The following is a 22,642-nucleotide window of genomic DNA, read 5'->3' on the forward strand; positions in this document are numbered from 1 at the left end:
CATTGCTGACACAGTTATAATACCCTCCCATCAATTATGGAAGTTCAATGTGTTGTGCATGCATGTTGTCCAGAAACGTAGTTTGGTATGCATTGGGTGCATATGCACTTGCAATGAGCAAGTCCAGGCCATCTAGTCTGTTGCGTACGAAGAAATACTTACCTTCCCGACCTGTCAGTACTATCTTCAGTGTGAATAACACGCTGGGCCTCGCCTATATAAATGCCAACCCTCACATTGGCTAAGTAGACCATGCAGAAGAGCTGAATTCTCCATTGTCTCTAAAGCCTGAGATCCTCTTCTTGTTTTGAGTGGGGTTCTTGAATGAAGCATGGCTATGTGGTAGCCCCTTCGTTTGAGTTACGCATATATTTTATAGCTCTTCATTGTATTGTTAATGCTCTTTAAATTCCAGGTTACTGTAGTGTAGTCGTTCATGTGTGTTATAATGGAGTAGGGTCAGTGCTGGTGTGATAATTCCTCGCCTCACTCCTCGACTCCCACTCCCTCCATAAGACAAAGATCCTACATTTGTCTGTACAGTGTCACTGTCCCTGTCCACCTGTCTCTGATATTTTAGCGTGTAACCCACTTGTAAACTATTTTATACCTAGCCCCACCCCCTTAGGGTAGCCAGACTGCAATAATCAACCTATTTTTATCTTGGAACTAGAATTTCCAAGTTTGTTCATTTATGCTGGGGTGTGGGCGCAGGCATTGTTTCAGGGCCCATCTGCGAGTCTCTTACACTGTGTAAGTTATTAGAGTGAATGTCAAGCAGTGGCTAAAATCATGTGCCCTCTCTAACCCATCAGTGCTCACATTATAATGCCCTATCTCAGGATCGCCATTGCCAACACCTTCAAAGCAGCTCTGACAGGAGTAACTTTTGGCTAACTTTTAGCACTCTCTCCTCCTGAATAAGACTCTGAGAAGTCTGATTTTGTCTGCCTACTGTTTATTCGGTATGCTCCTCTTCTATTTCGACCACTGATTCCCTTTCAATACATGCTTCTGATGTTGTGAGCTTTCCAGGTTGGGCCGCCTGTGCCCTTCTTCGGACTGTTCTTCTGGGGCGTCATTTCAGTTCCTGTGTTTTGGTGTGCCTTTGTTCACAGAAAGTGTTTCTGCCCAGTCACACTTTTGCTTAGGATCCTCGAAGAATAAAGATTTCCTATAATGTATCATTTTCAAGAGTGCTTAGAACAAGAGACTATACCCTACACTAAGATCACTAAGCTTCTGTTTCACATCTGTGAATGTGCTGCTAACTTTGGAATGGCTGACTATGAAATGCCTTGTTCTCACTTTTGCTGTATGAGATTGTCTCAGTCGTAAACAGTTCTGCCACTACCAGTCTTGGTAGGGCACCCAGTAGTGGAGGACCAATTTGCACTCTGTGCTGTGTTTAGTACATAGAAACTAGAAATGCCCTGCGGTGCCACCTGTCCCTCTAATAATTTCTCCAGACATGGAAACTTGCCTAGCCCTAATGTATCTTCAGGCAATCCAACCACTCCTATTATTTCACCTTGAGGTGCATTTGAGGTATATGATTCTCATAATGAGCTCCTTCATTTGCTCCTGGAGTTGTTCTGTAGTGGATTGTAGTTGATAAAGTGTGTCTTTGGCGAGTTTGACCATCTTTGAACTTTCGTGGTATTCTCGTACAATGGTAAAGTGTGACTACAGATTCTGAGCACCGTCCCATCTTTCCCTTGTGGCAATAATAGCGTCCAATATTTTGTCTACTTTATCTTGTGAGGCAGTGCACCCAGTAGTTTCTCTTCCATCTCTGCTCTCTTCAACATGGTCAGTTGATGTGTCACTGAGTTTGTCAGTCAGGTAGGGCCTAATTATTTGTGATCTTCACTTTACTCATTTCATTGTTGAAGGAAGCATAAGATAACCTTCAGGTCACTGAATGATTTTGCTGTCGCTTCCTAGTGTCCGTGTTCATGGCCACAGCAGTGTCCCAATACACCCAATGTCTCACATAACTCACAGCCTCTATGGTGTATCACCGGAAGTTGTTTTTATCCGTATCCTGCATCGTGCACTGTCCCATCAATGGGAACCACCAGCTTATTGTCCTCAATGTCAAGAGAACAGGTCTTGGCCATGTGGTCTACCCACTGCATTCCAAGGCAAGGGGGGGTTCCCAGTGCAACTCTGTCATTTGGGTGCCTCGCCAGCGGCGCCACCTCACTCTGTCCAGGTTCACTGTCATTCCATGTTGCGCTGCCAGCTAATCTGCACCTCTTTCAGAGGTGCATGTTACTCTTCTTGCCTGGATCAGTGCACCACTCACTGGGGTTTCCGGTTCACCGCCCACTTTCCAACAGTGCTCCGCCGCTTCCTCCCTACATGTCGTCATCTTCTTGGATCGCCCCGGCCATCTCTCAGGTTCTTGCGTAAAACATCCTCTTGTCAATCCATGGCCTTCCTTGAACAGCTTCCACGTTCCGCCTCACCTCAGTCTGCCATCTTTGACCGGAACAACATCTTCTGTGAGCAGGTTAGGTGGGGATTTATTAGCAGGATTATGGGTCAGATGTCAGTCTCCTCCCTAATGTGCTTATACTCCGCCTGTCACAGTTCAGTTGGTACCTGTTGTCCATCATTCCTTCGGGAAGGGGCCCGGCATCCTCATAAGCGCTAAACCTTTCTCCTGCTTCATGGAGGTTGTGTGCTTCTGGCAACTCCATCTGGGATCTCCGTGCTTGTTGCTGGGGTGGGTGGGTGAGTGGAAGATCCAGATCTGACATTCTTGCTTTGGTACAGTCTCCAGTGACCTACAGTTTGTTAAATAGATGGGAGCAACAGTTCCAGGTGAAGGCTTGATAATAGTGCGAACATTTGAGCACTGCAAGGTTTGATTCTACATGCTCGGTGCAGCCACACCGGGCCTGTTCTCTTGGCTAGGTGCAACCGCTCACAGGCCAATCCTGTGTTGGTGATACAGCCACACACATGCATCTTTTCTGGTGGTGACACAGCCACGCACAGGCTTAACTTCTGATGGTGTTGTGGCCACACTCAGGCCAATCTTCTGGCGATGACAGTCATTCATTGGCCAGATTAGTTGTCAGGATCTGTCTCCTTCCTTTGGAGTTTCCACAGACACCTGGGACACATGGGTGATGTCACGTTAACTCTGGGAAGCTGGTTGTCAGGCAGACACAATCTCTGTTGCACAGCAATCCTGAGAGTACTTTGTGAAGCGTGCCCTTCCTTCACTGTAGGTGACTTGGGACTGAAACAAAAAGTGGATTAGTGGTGTCACACATTTCTACAGAAGACCCTGATGGAGATGTATATTAACTGTCTTCATTTTCAGAACAGGTTTGGGGTGATTCTTACTAGGGGGGGCCCCAGACGCAGCCTTTCTGAAGAATGATGCCTCAGTCACACCAGACTAGTATCCAGTCTGGAACACCCACAACAGGGGCACAAAGAGGTGTGAGTTTTCTGTACCTTACTGTCATCAGCCAAACAGAAAGCGTGATGAAGGAAAGACAAAAGGCTTGGCCTCATTTAAAAGGGCCCCTCACTTTACATAGCAGAATCTGCAGTCTGGCCCTTCAACAGCTGGAAGGCTTAAAAGTAGCTCCTTGCCAAGCAAAAATCCTAATTTATTATTAAGGGATCCTTGACTCCACTAACTTCACTGTCTTGTCTCCTCCCTACAGCATCAGGAATATTAGCAATACACGTTCACTACATGGGAAGGCAATCTTTTCTCCATCTTGCAAAAAAGGCCGGTCTTGGGGTATCCAGAATTAATCCCACAGACCTCCATTATTCTATCTTGCTTGCACACACCACGCATAGACCACAGTGGGTGTATAAACACACACATACAACCATGCACAACATAGTTTTAGTGTGTTAACATTAGAAGTCGGACAAGTGCATAGAAGCCTAACTTTACCTGAGTGGACCGTAGGTCTTCATTCCAGTGACAACAATAAAATGTTCTGGTCCCAAGTATGGGTTCTCAAAACTCAGTAGGCTGCCAATAACGCTTAATGCATTAAATACATGACAGTAGTCAACTGCCTGACTATGAGGGCACGCATGGTTCCAGCCCCCTCTCCGTTCACCCCAAAAAGGTTAAGGAATGACCAGGGACCTGTCAAGAGAGAGGCTTACGCTCCTGCACACATGCTAGATTAGTGTAACGCCAGGGGCAAACTCAGACCAGGATACCAGGATACCAGATGCATGCAGTTCACCTCTCTGGGCAGGGAAACATGACTGCACCAATTTTAGGGGACTCTCCCAGCCCCCACTTGTGCCTCCCACCTGCTTTTTCCAGTCCTATATCTTCTCAGCTTTCAGGGCAGCAGGATTCGATTTGTGATCTGTTCAGCACTACACCCTGTTGGTACTTAGTCATTCAAAGCATGTGGCCCTCTTTACTTGCAGAGGCGTGTTTCCTTTCATGCTCCTGCGCACTCTTTGCGCTCCTCGTCCCTATGCCTTGCCTAAGTCAGACGTTTTAAGCATCAGAGGATGGGGGGCAGCTCCTTTTCAGTTAAAGCAACGGTTGCATGGAATGCTCTTCCTCTGGTCCTGCGTACTATCCAGGATCCTGTTGCATAAAAAAAAATTTCAAACACATCTATGCACTTGAAGCCCACTGCCGCACCCTGTTGGTCTCGCGCTGGGACACTCATGAGTAGTCGTGTGCGTAACAAATTCATATAACATAACATGTCCTCTGAGGCTCTTCTTAGCCTCTCAGCCATCCTATCGACTTTGTGTTCACCTCCTGTGCTTCATTTCACTTCTTTAGGACCGCTCTCTCCTTTACCCCTTTCCATTCTCTGCCATTATTCTTGCTGTAGATTTCTGTTTATTGTCAATTTAATTATTTTCAGGAATCTGTATACCTCAATTTGTAGAGAGAGACTTCGGGAGTAAATAGCAACTCACTTACCCCAGCTCCAACTAGCCCTTCTTTTCGGTGTTAAATTCTCAAGTTTTGCCTTTTTGTATTGGGTGTTTCACTTCAACCTTTTGTTTTAGTTTTGTTCAGCTCGTTAGTAGTTTGAGCCACCTTTGTGCAAATCTCCCAGTCTTAGATGTTTACCAGTGCACTTGTTGCTCACCCCTTAATCTAATGAAGAGCTTTTGTGGTTTCAATCCTAGTCTAGTCTCCACCAGTCTTAAGCCTTATTCTCCTCTCCATCATGCTTCTTGGCTTTTTGGGAAATGGGGTTGTAGGACTTGTCATATTTCCACCCATATACATGCTAATATTCATTGTTGAAGTTTTAGGCCTTTTCTGAGTAAGCTGTACAAATTCATTGGTGTGCAGCTTCACTATCATAGAAGAGGACAACTCCGACATGCATGCCTTTTTCACTTAGGACCACCTATACAGACCCTGCTGGGTAACACCATATTAAATTAGAGAGATGTGTAGTCTTACATGCCACATTTTATTTAGGCGGAGAAACTTCAGTGTCTCATCTGGTTGTGTCTTGAGAATTTTCTCTGTTTATGGACCTTCTGGCAACCTGCAGCTAATTGCTGAGTTAGTGTTCTGACCGATCCCCTTCGACAGTTTCTCCCCCTCGAAAGCCCTTTACATGCCCATCTCCAATGGCAATACTGTGGAATAAATTCTATGCCTGGGCAGTCCGTTCCTTCCCAGTTGCAACTGCAAGCATTGGTACAGAGCACACAAGAGGAACATTTCAACTTATAAAAAATCGTCCTCACTTGCTTTGGTCACTCTTTTTTTTTTTTTTTTAATTTTTGAAAATCTTTATTTGAGGAAATGGATGCGTACAAATACGGGCCTACAACCCGGGGGCCGGCCATGGAACAAAACTGGAAAGCACCATTATCAATTAAAGGCACGGAGTGGTTAGACGATATTACCTAACGCTGCAAGTCAATGATATTAACTAACTGGAACCACTCGACATAGGATCAAAGGAGGTTAATTTTTATATATTAAAGAATAAAGGATCAGTTGTATAGGTAGCAATCTGGTGTACGTGGCGGGGAACAAACCAACTGTTTCATTTCAGTACAGCCAAAAAGCAATAACCAGAAAGGTCCAAAGCATGCAAAACAGTGGCTAGCTTACAGTTCCTTATTGTAGTATCCACGCCCGACCACATGTACCCAGAGACAAGCTGAACAGCGTTTCCGCAGTAATAAAAACCATCAGGGAAACAAATAAGTTGCAATCATTATACATCCCAACCCAAGAAATAAGAAAACAAAAGTAGTAAAGAGAAAGGGAAGTAGGGGGACTCCACGTTACTGTACCCGCCCCACGGTGGTAATGGCGATCAATAATACAATTAGCGAACGTGCTTGGGGGCGGATCGATTAATTGAGGAGAAACAGAGCCATGGGTACCATATTACATATAATACCTATTCCTCCCCTCTCAGTAACTCACCCCGCGGGGTTACGCACAGTCGTGGAGATCCAAGAAAAGGACACAAAAGAACCATAGAAACAAAGAACTACCTAATCCACCCGTCCCACCCTGCACAAGGCTACGGCCTACCCCCCCCCAGCAGTGTGCCTGTCGCCCTAATTATGAACCCGAAATATAGAATAAGATAATGTAGAGAAACGGAAAAAGAAAGAGAGAAAAAAGGAAAGCCTGGGGAAAGGAACCATTTAGCGAGTGGCGCGGCCCCCGCCCCCACACGCCATGAGCGTGGCCCAAAACGAAACTGGCAAATGTTCAGTAATACGTAAACATGTAGGAATCAACAAAGTATCACAATTTGGGGCAGCCCATAACTCCATTCACCGATTAGTAGTCCTCCGAAGTAAGAACCGGGTTCATCCTAGTCCTTTCTTAGCTAACGTCGTGATGTGCGTCGATCCAGTGGGCATAGGACATGGCAATGAGAAAAGGCAGTGGAAAAGTTGCTGGACGATCAATGGAAGCAGCCAATGGGACCCCCTCTCCCGAGGGCAATGCAGACACTGTTCACGGCAGCCGTGTATACCAGTGTCAATGAACACCAGCGGTTCCACCCGCTCACGTATCGGATCATCGCTACCCCAACCAGAAAGCGGGGAACAATCAACGACCACACCGGGCCCATCCGCGTCCTCCAGAGCCGACCCGGGAGCAATGGCGGCCATTACATCGCCCTGCACACAAGAGTCTCGGATCATGGTCGACCTCCAGTTCTTCAACGCTTGCAGGACGTCGCCAATCGTGGGTTCGAGCTCACCAGTGCAGGCCCAAGCGGAGCACAAGGGCAAGAAATCGGCATCCCGGGACTTTACATAGGACATGGCAACAGCCGCCATTTTGCGACAATTGCGCCGTCTCTTCGGAATTATCTCCAGGGGTGAGCTCAACAGTAGAGCCCCGGCGGGATCCCCCTCAAGCGCACAAGCAGCACCCACAGCGCCAAAGAGGGGGACCCGCCGGCGACACCGCTCCGCTAGGATCACTCTCCGCCACCGAGCGAAGGAGCCCGGTACGGCCGAACGGCAACAAAGGGGGGAGCCACCAAACACGGCGGCCCCAACCCACAACTTGCCGCACACCACCTCTGGAGCACCGGACGGTAGTCCCAGGCACGTTCATTTGCCTTTTGCTCTTCGCACATGGGCATCTTCCGGCCGGCCCCAATCCTCCACCCGAGGCCACGCCGACACCGTCTCGCCGGCAACTCGCTAAGGGCGAGGCCCCGGTCCCAATCCCAGGGAGGCCGCACTTTCCGGGAGGACGCCGCTACGGATCCACCGAGCACCGGACCCACCAGGATGGATGGTAAGTGACTGCAGAGCTCTGTATGTAAATTGTTGTCCGTTTTGGGCAGGATAAGCGACAGGATATTCGAATTTAGGCAGGTAGGACGGCGGAGCCGAGCTAACGTGCGGCCATCTCGTTGTCGAGCTTGGCTCCTCCCCCGCTTTGGTCACTCTTAAGTGCTGACCACAAATGTCCCAAGTCATGTTCCTACAAACCACACCTTAATCTCATCATGCATCTCCATCAATATAAAATGCCTCATTATTTTTACTGAGCCCTGCCAAAACTTGTCTGAATCCCCACAAAGATAGTTGCAAAGTGGTCAGCAATGTAGCTAGGCTTCAGCTGTCCTGAATCCAGTCTGTGCCACCGCAAATCTCACTTTACACCGGTCATGCTCTCCTCTGTTCAACTAGGACCTGAATTCCAAAACCGGGAAAACTGATTCACCACTCTGTCAGAAATGTTCTCCTAATTGAGAGGGATAATCCCACATCATGTATGATCTCAAAGGGAAACTTCACCCTCAATGTGTGTAATAAATCGAGCTTAATTCTTAGTTGCCTCTTCTCTGGTCAGCTTTAATCTTTTCTAAAAACGCTTGGTTCTTTTTACTCCTTTTAGTGCTTTAATTTAAGGAGGAACTATTTAATTCAGCCTTTTTTTTTTACTTATGGAGACATTTAATATTAAGTCCCCAGTTTCAGACTTGCCCGGCAGAGAGAACGCCATACACAGTACACGTTTTACCCATTCACATAAAATGTAATCTAGTTAACCATTTTGTAACATACACTACACACACCATGTAGTGAATTCAAGACCTCATGTGTGAAACTGTCAGAAGGCTTACTGAAATACAAGTAAACTATCTCCATAGCTCTTTTTAGGTCGAGCCTAGCGCTGCTCTATGGGAGGCTTCTTGTGAGGGCTCAAAACGTCCCGGAGACTTCTCCATGTGGGTCTGGCAGCTCCCACACATTCCATTGGCCTTTGCGTGTGGCTTTCAATAATAAAAGCATGCAATTGGCCAAAGACTGGTGCATGTCCTGCCTTTTCTCTAATTTTTCACTCCCACGGTGTTTGGGTCTCGGATGCGGGCAGCGGCGCACAGGCTGGCAACTGCATTCCTGGTGTTTCTGGTTACACGTAACACGCTGTGCCATGCTTTCACTTTTGCTTGTTTCCCTTTGAAACATGGTGGGCTGCTTTTCTTCGCTTATGTTGCCCCGAGGCACCAACAAAGAGCTGTAGTTGATATGAAAGCAACTTGTGCGCTTAAGTTTCTCACACTCCCTCTGGACCTTTCCACACCCAACCTTCCGGGCCTGGCAGGTAGGCGCTTGTTTCTTTTCCGTTCTAATATTTCAAAACAACGCTTGGAAAGGAATACTCCGGCCCTGCGCTTGACATACCAATGGCAGATTGTGTACTATGCAGGTGGCAATTCTCCCTTATTCTACCATCCTTCCTGGGTAATAGGGAGCCAGGTGCCATTGGAAGTGTCAAGAGGCGATGTAGTTGAAAGTGGGCACACCGCTATCGGCAAACATGCAATGCAGGATTACCTTCAGCCTCATGCAAATAAAAAAACAGCAGATGTGGTGAAAGTGTGCTTCCCATTTCACAGAGACTTGAAGCATTCATCAGCGTTTTCCAGCACCCTTCGGAGCGCTAGACATCGGTGGCTGTCGGTTTCCCAATTATGATTAAAAGCCTTCTTTCACAATCCTCCCTGTACTATTTGTTCTAACTTGGCTGTCCTTACAGCACCGCAGAGACACATTTCTACGCTCAGGCGTGTGCGTGGGAAGGAGCAGGTTGCGTGTGGCAAAAGGCATTCTTGGCCAGCAGAGAGCAGCTAGGGCTCGCCAAGTGCTGTGCCTGGGGAGACAACTGCACAGACGGATCAGACAACGAAACATTTAGTCTGCTTTTATTAATGTGGCTTCTTTGCAACATAATGCATATCTCATGTCGAGTGGGAAGTTGGGAAATAGCACATTATGGTAATGTGTACCTTTTCCATAGATATAATTATCTGGTTTTCCAAAATACAAATACATCTTTTGGGTCAGTTTCTCAGGTCAGAGGGTCTAATCATGATCACGATGGACGGAGAGAAGGGAGAAGCTTTCTGCTGAGTGTTTCTTGCACCTGTTATTTATAGCGCTGCACCGACGATCGGCTGCGCACAAAGCGCTATTTACCATGGGTTGAGTGACCGGGGACATAATGAATTTAACATGGTTGGTTGAGTGTGTGTTCAGTAGGCATTCTCTGACCTAGACTTCCTCTGAGGGTCCTTTATCCGTCATGGGCCACACTGAGAATTTAGGACAGGTCTTTGTCAGCTTTTCCTGACAGCGTACTGACTGCTCTGGTCCTGTTGGCTTATCAGGAATCACTCCCCTCTCCTTCGCCAGTCCATCCTAATGTAGTGTGTCAGAAGTAGTGTGTGCAGTTTGGTACTGCCATGTCGACCTGGCAAGTGCACCTTCCCTTTTCTTACAAGTGAGTCACTCCTAAGATAGGCCCAAGGTACCCCTGTAGGCAGGGTGCAGAGTATGTAATAGGTAGGACATGCCCTGATATGTGTGGCATGTCCTGATAGTGAAATACTGCCCATTTTCTTTTTACTATTGGAAGGCCATCTGTCCCATAGGATAGAATCGGGAGTATGCTCATAACATCTTACGAGCATTACTGCCCATGGGAACAAGATGGGAAAGTAAGTTTGATATGCCTGAACTCGGCATGCTAAAATGCATCTTTTAGTGAGGGTGATTTTTACATTCTGGGTTTGAAAATACCACTTTTCGAAAGTAGGTATTTTCTTGCCTAACCATCCAGTGTGCCTTTGCTAGGTTGTGTATTGACTGGCTTTGGAGTGACAGGGGCTGGGGTTGTGGGGTTGAGGTGTGTCCTGTCTTTCCAGGGTGAGTCAGGGCTGGGCTGAATAGACCCGGGCTGCATTCAGAGTAGGGGTAGGAGATTTCTTTCACATCTGGTCTGCCAAGGACAATGCTCTCTCCACCTCCTGCCAGGAAGCTGCACCAGAGAGGACAGAACTGGTTTTGGCTTGGCAAAGAGCTTCTCTGCCACAGAGAACAAAGGATGGATTTTGTATTCCAAAAAGAGGGGCCCAGACCTAAGACTTTTAGATCATTTCTGGAATTCAAGAAGAACCTTTGCCAAGGAAAAGAGCTGGAGAAACTGAGGAGAAGTACTGCCCCTTTGCTGTTTGCTGTCTGGGGTTGCCCTGCAGTGGCTGTTTCTGCCCAGGAAAGGGCAAGGACTTTGCTGTGTGCCGTGTACGCTGTTTGAAGAAGATCTCCAAGGGTTTGAAGTAGAGCTTTCCTCCCGTTTTGAAGTCTCAGGAACACAAAGACTTCATCCCCAGCACACCTTAACTTCCTTGCTGGGAGTTCTGACCTGCCAAGAGGTGCCTGGAGCTGTTCTGGACCTCTGGTGGTTGTTCCTGTTGTTGGGAGCTGGAAAGCGACGCATCCACACCTGTTTCCGATGCATCACAGCAGTGCGTGAAGCATTTCCTAGCATCGTCATTGTGTAGCTGAAAAACCGACGCAGCGCCTGTACACAGCTCGGGAAATCGCTGCACGCCGCATCGAGTGCACCGATCTACGAAGGCCGAGATCACCACTCCGATTCCGACGCAGGTCCTGCTGTGCGGCTGCAAGAACCAACGCATCGTGGGACTGGGAGCGGGCGCACCGCCGCATCGAGAACCGATGCACCCCGATTCTCACGCATCGCACTGGGGCATCAAGTCTACAAGGACACTGGGGCCTCGGTAAGAGACCGACTCATCACCTCCCTGCACAGTAAGAAACTGACGCATCACTTCTCCTTCAGTAAGAAACCGACGCATCACCTTCCCTGCGCCTAAGGAACCCTTGCATCAACTTTAATGTGGCTATTCTGGCTTTTGATTGTGACGCAGCCAAGGTACTTTGTGTTGAAAGTGTCGCATCTGCAAATTGCTTTGAACAGAATTGTTTCTTCCTTTTGGAAGTCAGATTTGTATTACTGTATGTGAATTTTTGTTGTTTTGGTCTTGTTTGGTTTAAATAAAGATTTTGTATTTTTCTAAACTGGTGTGGTGTCCATGTGTAGTGTTTTCACTGTATTACTGTATGTGTGCACAAATGCTTTACACACTGCCTCTGTCTGCTCGTGCCAAGCTACCAAGGGGGTGAGCAGGGGTTATTTTAGAAGTGTGTCCTCCTTACCCTGACTAGAAGCAAGGGTCCCTACTTGGACAAAGGTACCTACCTCTGCCAACTAGAGACCCCCATTTCTAACAGCGTGGGTTCATTTGGACTGATAAAGTAGAAAATCTGAATTGAAGGACAAAGAACTAGGGGGACTACCTCATCCTCAGGCTTGCTATCTTGCCTTTGATGCACATGGGTAGATGTAGAGGATTTTTTTTTTCTTTTTCTCTTCAGCTTCTCATTGCCACCCTTAAGGCTTCACTGCTGAAATGTCTCAAATTTGAATCTCTTGGCTTCAGGAGGATTCAAGAAATTACACAAACGGCAGGCATGCCACTGCACTGAAAGTCCCAATTGTCTAAGAACACTACATAATTGAGCGACGACCAACAGTGGTAGAGGCTTATCTTGAAGTCTTTAATGCAGTTGCTGCTTTAAGAGATTCTTTTATGGCAAAACGATGTGACTACAGTGAGGCTCAACTGGCATATAAACGTATCCAAAGGCTTCCCAAATGGGTCTCAGCCTGCATGGAATGACCATCCGCCCAGAAAATGAAGATTGGATGCTTTACGTTTTCCTCAAGTCGATGCAAAGGGCTATGCCTTTATTGCAATTACTTTTCACTCTTAGAAGTCTACCTACTGAGGATACTTTGAATATTAAGACTCGTCCACATCCACATCCACAGACCAAACGTTTAACGAACCCTTAACATGCTAGTGTGCTGCAGGTATCGTCACCAAGCCTTTTGCTACAGTTCTTCACTACGTCTAGGCAGCTTTCTGAGCGCTCACTGAGTAGATGTTCGCTTCAAGTTGTTCTAGTGTGAAAATGGGCAAACGCCTTTTCCAGAGGATGCGGTCTTGACTTCTCATCGAACACTCTCCAACCACCATATACCAGTAAATTCACTCTGTTTTAGGTTATCTCGGTGAACTCCTTATTAGAATCTTCCTTTCTCTTGCACGTTTTCTTAAAAACAGACCGTTAAATATTTTGTTCTTCAAGCTTAGAAAAGTCTATTTGTTTATATTGTGAGAATCCGTATTACTGACATAGTTTTAAAAACAGGGGGGCGGTTTCTTTTGGCAAGTCTTTCTAACTCTTCGTGTAGAATAAGTATTTATTGTTTTTGAAGTGTGAACTGTGGAATTGTATTGTTTATTTAAGGTATTCATTTGTTTACCTGAAGGTGACCTGGCGCTATAAAGAAGGGCCGTAGGGAACTTAATAAGTAATTGATATTTAGCCTGGTTTTAATAGCTTTGTAAAGGGCAGTGAAATAGTTTGAACTGACGTAAACTAGTAGGAGAGAATTCCAAAGTAAAGCAGCCAGTTAGGCAGACCGTTGTCAAGATTTCTTCACTTTAGGAGGCAAGAGCAAAAGCTAAGCAGTTCGTTAATGAAAGCGGGATCGGAGCCATGTAATGCTTTTAGCAAATGCACAGGCTTTTAAAACTGATAGGTTTTTCAACAGCGAGCCAGTGGAGAGAACTAATTTGACTGTCTATTGGAGCATGTCATGTAAAGGCGAATAGTAATCAAGTAGCTCAATTTCGAACCAATTGGAGTTGTATCTCATAGGTTGAAAGCCAAAAATAAATGCTATTTGTATTGTCAGGTCGTGAGTTATTAGTGCGTGAAAGAACAGATTGTGGGTGCAAGGCAAGATTTTTATCAAAATCTGTAAATTATGAAAACAAATAGACGTAGCATTCTCAATGTGGGACGAAAAAGAACGAAAATCTTACTTTAAAACTCCGATTCTTATCAGTCTGTACAGGAGTGATTTATTGGCCGAGTTTCGCAGGCTAACTCGGAAGTCCAAAGGGACGAATGCTCGAACAAAATGAGACCCTCGGTTTTATCTGAATTGAGATTGCGGACATCCAGTCAGCAACACCAAGCCAGCTAAACCACCATTGCAAGCCAACCAGAATATGATCTATACGTCTGTTGCACAACACAAACAGGATACCGGATGATCCCTAATAAGTTACTCAAGAGGGGCCAAGTAAAGATGAAATAGTGGTCCAAATGCACAAGGTCTGATTATTAAATTCATATAGCCATGCAGGTTAATTTCATATTCAAACACTTGTACAGAAAGAAGGTTAGGCAGCTGAGTTCAGATCTGAAAGGACTAGTCTGTATTTGAAGGGAATTCTTTCTCTCTGCCACCTCTGTATTATGTATGCTTTGGAATTCTGCCTCTGACAGGTCACGTCACTAGCATTCCCTGGTATAGTTAATCATGCAACTTTGTAACTGCATCTGGATGCTGAAAATTTGGAACAAAGCCCGACCTCTCTACTTTGCTCAGGAAACATATGCATTTACATGCTACCCACCGTATCCCTTGTAATGCAAGACGTCTTGTCTGCTTTATGTCCCTTCAAAAATGTAAGATTTCTTCTTGGTCAATCTATTTTTATTACTTCACGGAAGTTGCTTTTGATATCTTCTGTTCAGCTGTATCATTGTTAGAATCAGAAAGCTAACAAACATAAATTATGTAAAGGAAAACAAGTTGTAATATAATATTTTTGCCTTTCTATCTTTCCTATTGTCCTGTTTGCTGTGTGATTGAAGAATTGATCAAATCTTGTTATTTTAGTCATAGAATGCAAACAAAAGAAGTCAAGATCTGGAAGCAAGAAAAAAGGGCTACAATTACCTCATGGTGCAGAAGAAGTTTACATACTGCGATGCAGGTACTGTAGTTAAAATAATTATTACTGTATTGAATGTATATTTAATTTTTAGTCCTAGGTAATCCTTGTACCCCCTATGAAGGAGTTACAGTATATTAAGCTACACTTGAACTAGTTCCCTCATGCCCCTTATTGCTATAGTATTTGAGGTGAGCACGATATGGGATTTCAAAGGCCGCAAAAATGTAACGGCTTTACAGTTTAATTAATACTGTGCACCGGCCATCCACCCGGTTGAATCAGTAAGGCGAGAGTGGGAGGGGGGTTTAAGTGAGGGGGTACGGGAACAATATTTCTGTGAAATATCGTAAGCGTTTAGATATCTCAGTATATACCCAGGACATTAACCCCTTAACTGCTGGGCATCCTCTTCCCCCCCCCCCCCCCCCTCCCCCAGTGCTGAGCCTTTTTTTGGCTGTATGTAGTAGTTTGTGATTAGGCCTCTGTAACTTTTTGACCACATAAGGTATCCATGCCAAATTTGTGTCCTTTTCTTCCAACATCATGGGGATTCTAAAGGCACCCAGGGTTTGTGGAATCCCCTGGAGGGGTCCTAGAAATTAGCCAAAATACAGCTAATTTTTTTTTTTTTTTTTTTGAAAAATGGGGAAAAACTGCTGCAAATGAAAGCGTCTGGGTTTTTCCCTGCAAATGGTATCAATAAAGGGTTTGTGGGGCTGAAATCACCATTTCCCCAGCTTTTAGGGAATGACGGACCTTTGTTAGAAAACCAAAAATGTTTACACAGTTTTGGCATTTTTCTGGGACATAACCTATTTTTGCTATTTTTTGTGCTTTCAACCTCCTTCCAGTTAATGGTAGAAATGGGTATGAAAGCAAAATTGGATCCTGGAAAGCTATACATTTTAGAAAATTAGACAAAATGTGAATTCAGCAAGGGGTCGTTTGTATAAATCCATCAAGGTTTCTTTATAGAAACTAACAGTTAAATATAGCAAAAATGGAACATTTGTTGAAAAAAACAGCTTTTTGTGTCAACGTTTTCACCTGTAACTTCTTCTAATTATGACAGCTCTTTGAAAGCAATATACAGTTGCATTCAATGGACCTTACTGGTTGTGGTGCTATATAGGACTTGTAGGTTCACCAAGAACCCGACGAACCTAGAGCCAAAAACTGAGCTGCGTCTTGCAATGGTTTTTTATTATGTACCGGGTATATAGCAATTATTCTGGGAAATTGTGTACATGGAAAATTCGGTATGAAAGACTCCTATGTATTTCAGAAATGGGAAAAAATATAGAGTTTAGAAACAGTAGATATTTGCACATTTCTAAAATTGGGAATACTCATACCAGCATGAGAATTATCGGTCATTTTTCAAAATGACCTCTTTTTTACACATTGTCTTTGTTTTTGAAGGCAGAAATGCATCGAAAGTAAATAGGTAATAACAATTGCTTTACAGACCTGAATTACCCTAAGTCTCCCGATAAAAATGGTATCTCACTTGTGTGGGTAGGCATAGTGCCCACGACAGGAAACGGCTCAAAACGCAACCTGAACAAACCACATTTTCACAATGAAAAATTACCCTTTTTTTTTGCAAAGTGCCTAACTGTAGTTTTTGAACCCTAGCTCTGCCAGCACCCAGGGAAACCTAGCCAACCTACAAATTTTTTTCTGAAACTAGACACTCGGGGGAATCCAGGATGAGGTGACTTGACTGGCTCTCACCAGGTTCTGTTACCCAGAATCCATTGCAAACCTAAAATATTGTTAAAAAAATATTTTCCTCACATTTCTGTGGTGGAAAGTTCTGGAATCTGCGTGGATCCACAAATTTCGACCCACCCGCGTTCCCCAAAGTTTTCCGAGAAAAATGGTACCTCACTTGTGTGGGTAGGCCTAGAGCCCGCAACAGGAAACAGAGCAAAACGCAATGTGGACACACCTCAATTTCACAGTGAAAAACGACCCTTTTTTGACAAAGTACCTAGCTGTAGTTTTCACCTAGGGAAACCTAGCAAAAGTATACAGTTTTGAAAATTAGACACCCAGGGTAATCCAGGATGGGGGGACTTGACTGCCTCTCACCAGGTTCTTTTACCCAGAATCTCTTGCATACCTAAAAAATTGTCAAAAAAATAAATTTTCCTCACATTTCTGTGGTAGAAAGTTCTGGAATCTGCGTGGATTCACAAATTTCCACCCACCCCGCGTTCCCCAAAGTCTTCCGAAAAAAATGGTACCTCACTTTTGTGGGTAGGCATAGTGCCTGCGACAGGAAACTGACCCTTTTTCAACAAAGTGCCTGAATCCACTGCACACCTCACATTTAGCTGAAAAAATCACCTTTTCCACACTGTGGGAAAGTTGTGGCATTACTGGACAGACATGAATTTCCTACCACCCAGCGTTCCCCAAGGTCTCCCAATATAAATGATGCCTCACTCGTGTGGGAGGCCCAAGTACCCACGACAGGAAACGGCCCAAAACATTTTGTGATAGGAAATTTTGATGTTGGCTCAATACGTTTTGGGCCCTAGCCTGTCGCGGGTACTTGGGCCTCTCATACAAGTGAGGCACCATTTTTATGGGAGACCTGGGGGAACGCTGGGTGGTAAGAAATTTGTGTCTGCCCGGTGATGCCACATCTATCCCAAACAAAAATGTGTGGAAAGAGAGGCTTTTTCAACTAAATGTGAGGCTAGCAGGGCATGTTGGGTAAAAATAAAAGCTGTGAGAGCCACGGAAGTCATTCACCCTTGTACTTCCCCCTTTGTCTACTACTCAAAAATGTGATTGTTTCCTAGGTGGAGACTGAGGTAGGGCAGAAAGTCCCCTGCTTCCCATTTTCACACAAAAAAATGACAAAAGGCCATGAAACCGCCACAATTACAAATCTAACACTAATTTGATAAAGCTAATCCACCACTTACACTGGTTGGTTTTAGCACCCCCAGAAACAATGGCATCAAAGCACAAATACTTATCAAAGTATAAAAATACTGAAGCCAAGCCTTCTGAAGGTGAACCAGAAAGCCTTGTCAATGCACCAACTGCTTAATGGTCCATTCATAGGCCATTCACACACCACACACAAGACTTCCATACCGCCGCCAGCCACAGGCCCAAAAAACCAAATCACTTCCACTCACACAAACATACAGCCGCCATGCAAGGGCCCATCACATTCATATGCCACAGGATATAATGAGTTTGACTACATTTTACCACCTGTCAAGTCTCCCCCTCCTTCTTCCTGAACGTTACCGAACGCATGCTGAGTGAGCCTTTACTACTGGCTTCCAAGACAGCCACGTAAGGCTCAGGAAGAAATGTCTTTCATGCGCCTTTGGCGCACTCACTATGCTAAATCCAGCTCCTTCCAGTTTGTGGATGCAAGTTGGGGGGTATCCGAATATCCTTCTAGACCATATCTCAAACTGAGCGAGCATATCTACCTTTGAAACTAAGGCAAACATGCTGGAACTTAGCAAAAGATAACATCATAAACTATGAAGAACGGATGAATGTGAATCACGGGTAGTCCGTGACAACGTAGCAAATGTCCAATCCACTGTTATGTGCAGTGACTGTAATGCACTTATCATACAGCAAACTGACTGTCTTCTAAGTTCTAACGGAGAATGAAAATTTCAAGCAGCATTGACCCATAAGTACTACAGTAAATTCAGTGTGGCAGCAATGGATTTGAATCTATGGGTGAAGATGAAGTCCGGACTTGTATCTATACTATCTTTACTATCTGCCTTCTACCTTTGCAATATTACTCGGAAAGCGCACCTACCGTAAGCTGTTCTAACCCTTTTGTGTGTCTGTCCTCAGAGTCCTGACTAATCCAGTCCAATTGCTAAGAGAACCTATACTAATGCCTTCCATCTCTAGCTGCTTGAAGCTTGAGTGAACATTTCTGTCACATGCTAACAAAGCTCTAACAACGCACTATCCAACTTCTCCCAGTTTGTGGATGCAAGTTGGGGGGTGCCCAAGTATGCTGCAAAAACATTTCTTGGAGCTGAGCAAGCATATCTTCCTTTGAAACTAAGGCAAATATACTGACAATGTTCAAAAGCTTCCTAAAGAGAACAACATAAACTACGAAGAACGGTTGAATGTGAAACACGGGTACTGCATGACAACATGGCACATTTTCTATCCACCAGTATGTGCAGCGTGGGGACTATAATGCACAGAACAACTACCACGTTCTGAAAGCAGATAAAGGTGTTGAGAAGTCCATGATTTCCTGAAGTAGAGGAAGAAATATTCTGAAGCTGCTAGCGTATTGAAGGAGTGGCCCACAGACAGTAGGTATCCATTCACACCAATGGAAAGGTTTACCTATTGGCAGCTCCACCTCAGTCAATTTCCCAGTATTTTGCTTTAGTGTGATACAACATAAAGCAAGTAGGAAAACCGAAGGAAGGCTTACTAGGGCACTGGGGACAGTAAACATGAGACTCCTGCTTCTTTCCCTGCATCGAGCACACTTTATAACAACGACATGGTCGCTCCTTTTTGGGTGTTGCAGGAATTCTATCAGCAAAGTGTCGCTCCTGCAGCCTTGCCATGTCATCTAGAACACATAAAGTGGAGGCTGCTGCTTCTGTAGCAGTACGACTTTCAATCACAGACAACTGAAAGTCAAGGAAAGACATGAGTCTTCCTGAGATGGTCTCACATTAAACAACATACTGTTGCTATCTGGATCAGGTGCGTAAACAGGTTTTTATACCACGTGCGAGTTTTACGACTCTCATTGCATGGCTGAAGAACCTGGTCGTTCTTGTCCACTCCGCCCATGTTCTTGTTGTAATCCAGTGTACAGGTGGGCTTGTGGACTTCGGCCTTCTGACCCCAACCGTGACAGGGTAAGTGCTCTCCGCATGAACTGTAGTGAGCACGTACACGTCACGCCTATCTGAGAAACTGACTGCGAGCAGTGCTCTGGGATTTCTGGAGCTTCTTGAAAACAAGCTCCTGCAGGAATCCTTTGCGGCGACAACTAATTGTACCGCAAGCCACAATGCCAGCTTTGTAGAGCTCACTGAACAGCTCTACTCCTGTATAGAAATTGTCCACATAAAGTGGCTGGACAAGCTCCCATACGATCTTTGCGGTGACCCATATCATGGGAGGGCAACCTACAGGGTTAAGAGTTGGGTCCTTCCCTGTGTACACTCTCAAGCTGTACACTAAGCCAGCCGAGCTCTCACACAGCATGTAAAGCTTGATGCCATAGCGAGCGCGTTTGCTCGGAATGTACTGCCTAAACAGCAGCCGCCCTTTATACAAGATCATAAATTCATCAATGGCTACATTCTTTCCAGGAGTATAAACCTCTGGAAACCAGGCAGACACATGTTCCACGACAGGCCGAATTTTGAACAACCTGTCATGGTCTGGATGGTCCCTGGGCAATGCAGCAGAATTGTCATTGAAATGCAGCATGCACTGCAATAGCAAAAAACTATCTCTGCTCATGTATGGTTAACCAAACAGTGCGAGTAGACCAGTAGGATAGCAAGGTTGGTTTATGCACTATCCCCATTTTAAGCGTGAGGCCCAAAAATATCTTCAACTCCCCTAGAGAAGTGGGAGTCCACTTGCGCGCCCTAGAATGAAGCCCAAGAGTGGCTCCTCAGAAATTGATCGGCACGCAAATTTGTTTGCTGCACAATTTCGTCTATGAAGTCAACATCCAAAAAGAGATGGAAGTAGTCCATTGGCAAAAAAGTTGCTGTATCTACTTTACATCCAGCGTCACCAGTGAAAGGCGGAATTTGGGGCTGACCAAATTTGGGAGGCTGCCAAGACAGCACTTTGTCTGTGCTTGGGGCTGCACATGCCTGCACTGTGGGTTGCTCTAACCTGTGACTGGTGTCCTGCTGCACAGACTGTGCTGGCAAAGGGACAGCACGACTGACATTGTCTTCTTCAGAATCGCTGGACGATGAGTCATCTGATGGCACTGCGCCGACTGAAAAATCACTTCCAGATTTGGCTCCATTGTCCTCTCCCTCAGATGATGTCTCAGTATCTGCCGTCTACGTCTCTGATCCTGCTTCAGAGCTGGACTCCAGAACCAGACTTAGGGCCTGGGTAGCATTCATCCAACAATATACAATCTCTGCTAGTGCCTTAAACTATCCTTTTAAAACACTATCCTACGTAGAAGGCAGATAGGTTGTTGGTTTTAAAGTGTAGGTGGGTGTTCATTAGTGAAGTGTTTGACAGTCAATAAAGACGAAGTCCCCTTACCTTTGCGAAATCCGTGCACTCTCCAAAAAGACTAAGAAAGAGAAAGAAGACACAGTAGTACTTTAACTTGCCACATACCCATCATTGCAGCCTGTTATCTCTGGTGGGAGCCAGTCCGACCATTTTGGCGCCAAGATGCCTACGGGTGAACGTGTGCTTTACAATTGCACACTATGACCTCCTTGGACTCCCTCACTAACATCTTTGCAAAGGGGCCCCTCATCTCTCCATAGCCCCTCTCTCACATAGATTTCATCTGTTTCAAAGTGTTTTTACTGCGTGGCTTTACTAATCCACTTAGCTATCCACATAATACAGAACTGTTCTTTCCAGCATGCCCTTTGTGGCGTCAAAACTGCCACTAGACAAAAGTCAGATATCTCTATCTAGCAGGTTTTATTTTGTACTCTGCAACAGTACCACACTTTACTGCCTTTCATGTAACTTCAAAGAGACTCAATATAGTTCTTTCACAGTCTCATATTTTCAGCACTAGTTAATCTCTCTAAAATATATATATATATATATATATATATATATATATATATATATATATATATATATATATATATATATATATATATATATATATATATATATATATATATATATATATATATATATCCCGAAACGTGGCATTCAAGCACTGAAAATAAAATTGCACGAAGAAACTTTGAGTCAGTTTCACTTTTTGGGAGTCTGAGGATTAAAGGCTACAAGAAGGAATATTGAAACATATATATGTATCTCAACTTTCTTCACTGCTCGCAAAAGAATAGACCGCACTCTGTGGTTGAAGTAATACGGATTTATTTACCGTATGAAAACAGCAAACAGGACGCGTTTTGGCATCGCGCCTTTTTTTGAACTGTTACCGGATAACATATTGTTTGGCTTTTAAATAAAGTTACATAGCAACTCAATTCATGAAATTACGTCATTTCCAGTGAAAGCATCAACATAAAAAATTTACTAAAGCTCATTCGGTTCTTTAGCGGCCATCTTAACATGTACTTAGTTTTCATGTATTTTAACTGAAAAGCACTGGTTAAATTCATGATTCCTTCAGTAAGCATGGACCAAAATAATAGAGCCCTGGATGGGCGAATACATCAAATTACTTAGCACATGATCATATTCTCATTCATTATCGTGAAAGTGATTTTAGTTATATACATATATACAGTGTTTTACTATTCATTTCCTCTCACATTATGATACATATCTACAATTGAATTCATTGTTCATAGTGTGTTTGATAGGCTGGTACTGCAGTGCAAACTTGGTGCAAGGTAGATGTATAACCATAAGGTCTGTGCTATTAATAAAGATTCATCAAACAAAATAAAATAGAGAGGGAAATAATTTGAATCTGCAAGTAGGAATGTAATTCTTTTAGATCAGGATGAGGACAGGCAGTTAACCTAAATGTATGGCTAACTCCTCTTCGGTGTTCAAGCCTAGCGGGGTTCTAGTTTGAAGATCTATGATAAATCTAGATTAAAGTCTTCGTAACTGGATTTCCCTGTCCCCCCCCACTATCTTTAATAAGGACCTGATGAAGACAGAAGATTCGGAGGAGGTTGCGATGACTTTTGTGTTCTTTGGCAAAATGCCTCGCAACGGGATAGTTTGGGTCATTGTGCTCTATAGCTCTTGCATATTCTAGTATTCTTTGTTTGACA

The 22,642-nt window shown here is 44.6% G+C and overlaps 1 protein-coding gene across 10 annotated transcripts in view; it reads left to right on the forward strand.

Moving 5' to 3' along the window:
* Window positions 1-22,642, forward strand: part of ZNF644 (zinc finger protein 644) — a 714,013-nt gene that overhangs the window by 619,396 nt on the left and 71,975 nt on the right. For all 10 annotated transcript variants that reach the window (XM_086953948.1, XM_086953944.1, XM_086953952.1 and 7 more), the window contains one exon: window positions 14,612-14,708. In XM_086953948.1, coding sequence (XP_086810074.1) covers window positions 14,612-14,708 — 97 coding nt within the window. The remainder of the gene's footprint in view (window positions 1-14,611; window positions 14,709-22,642) is intronic.

The sequence above is a fragment of the Lissotriton vulgaris genome, chromosome 1_1, assembly GCF_964263255.1.
Source record: "Lissotriton vulgaris chromosome 1_1, aLisVul1.2, whole genome shotgun sequence".
In the NCBI taxonomy this organism is placed as follows: domain Eukaryota; kingdom Metazoa; phylum Chordata; class Amphibia; order Caudata; family Salamandridae; genus Lissotriton; species Lissotriton vulgaris.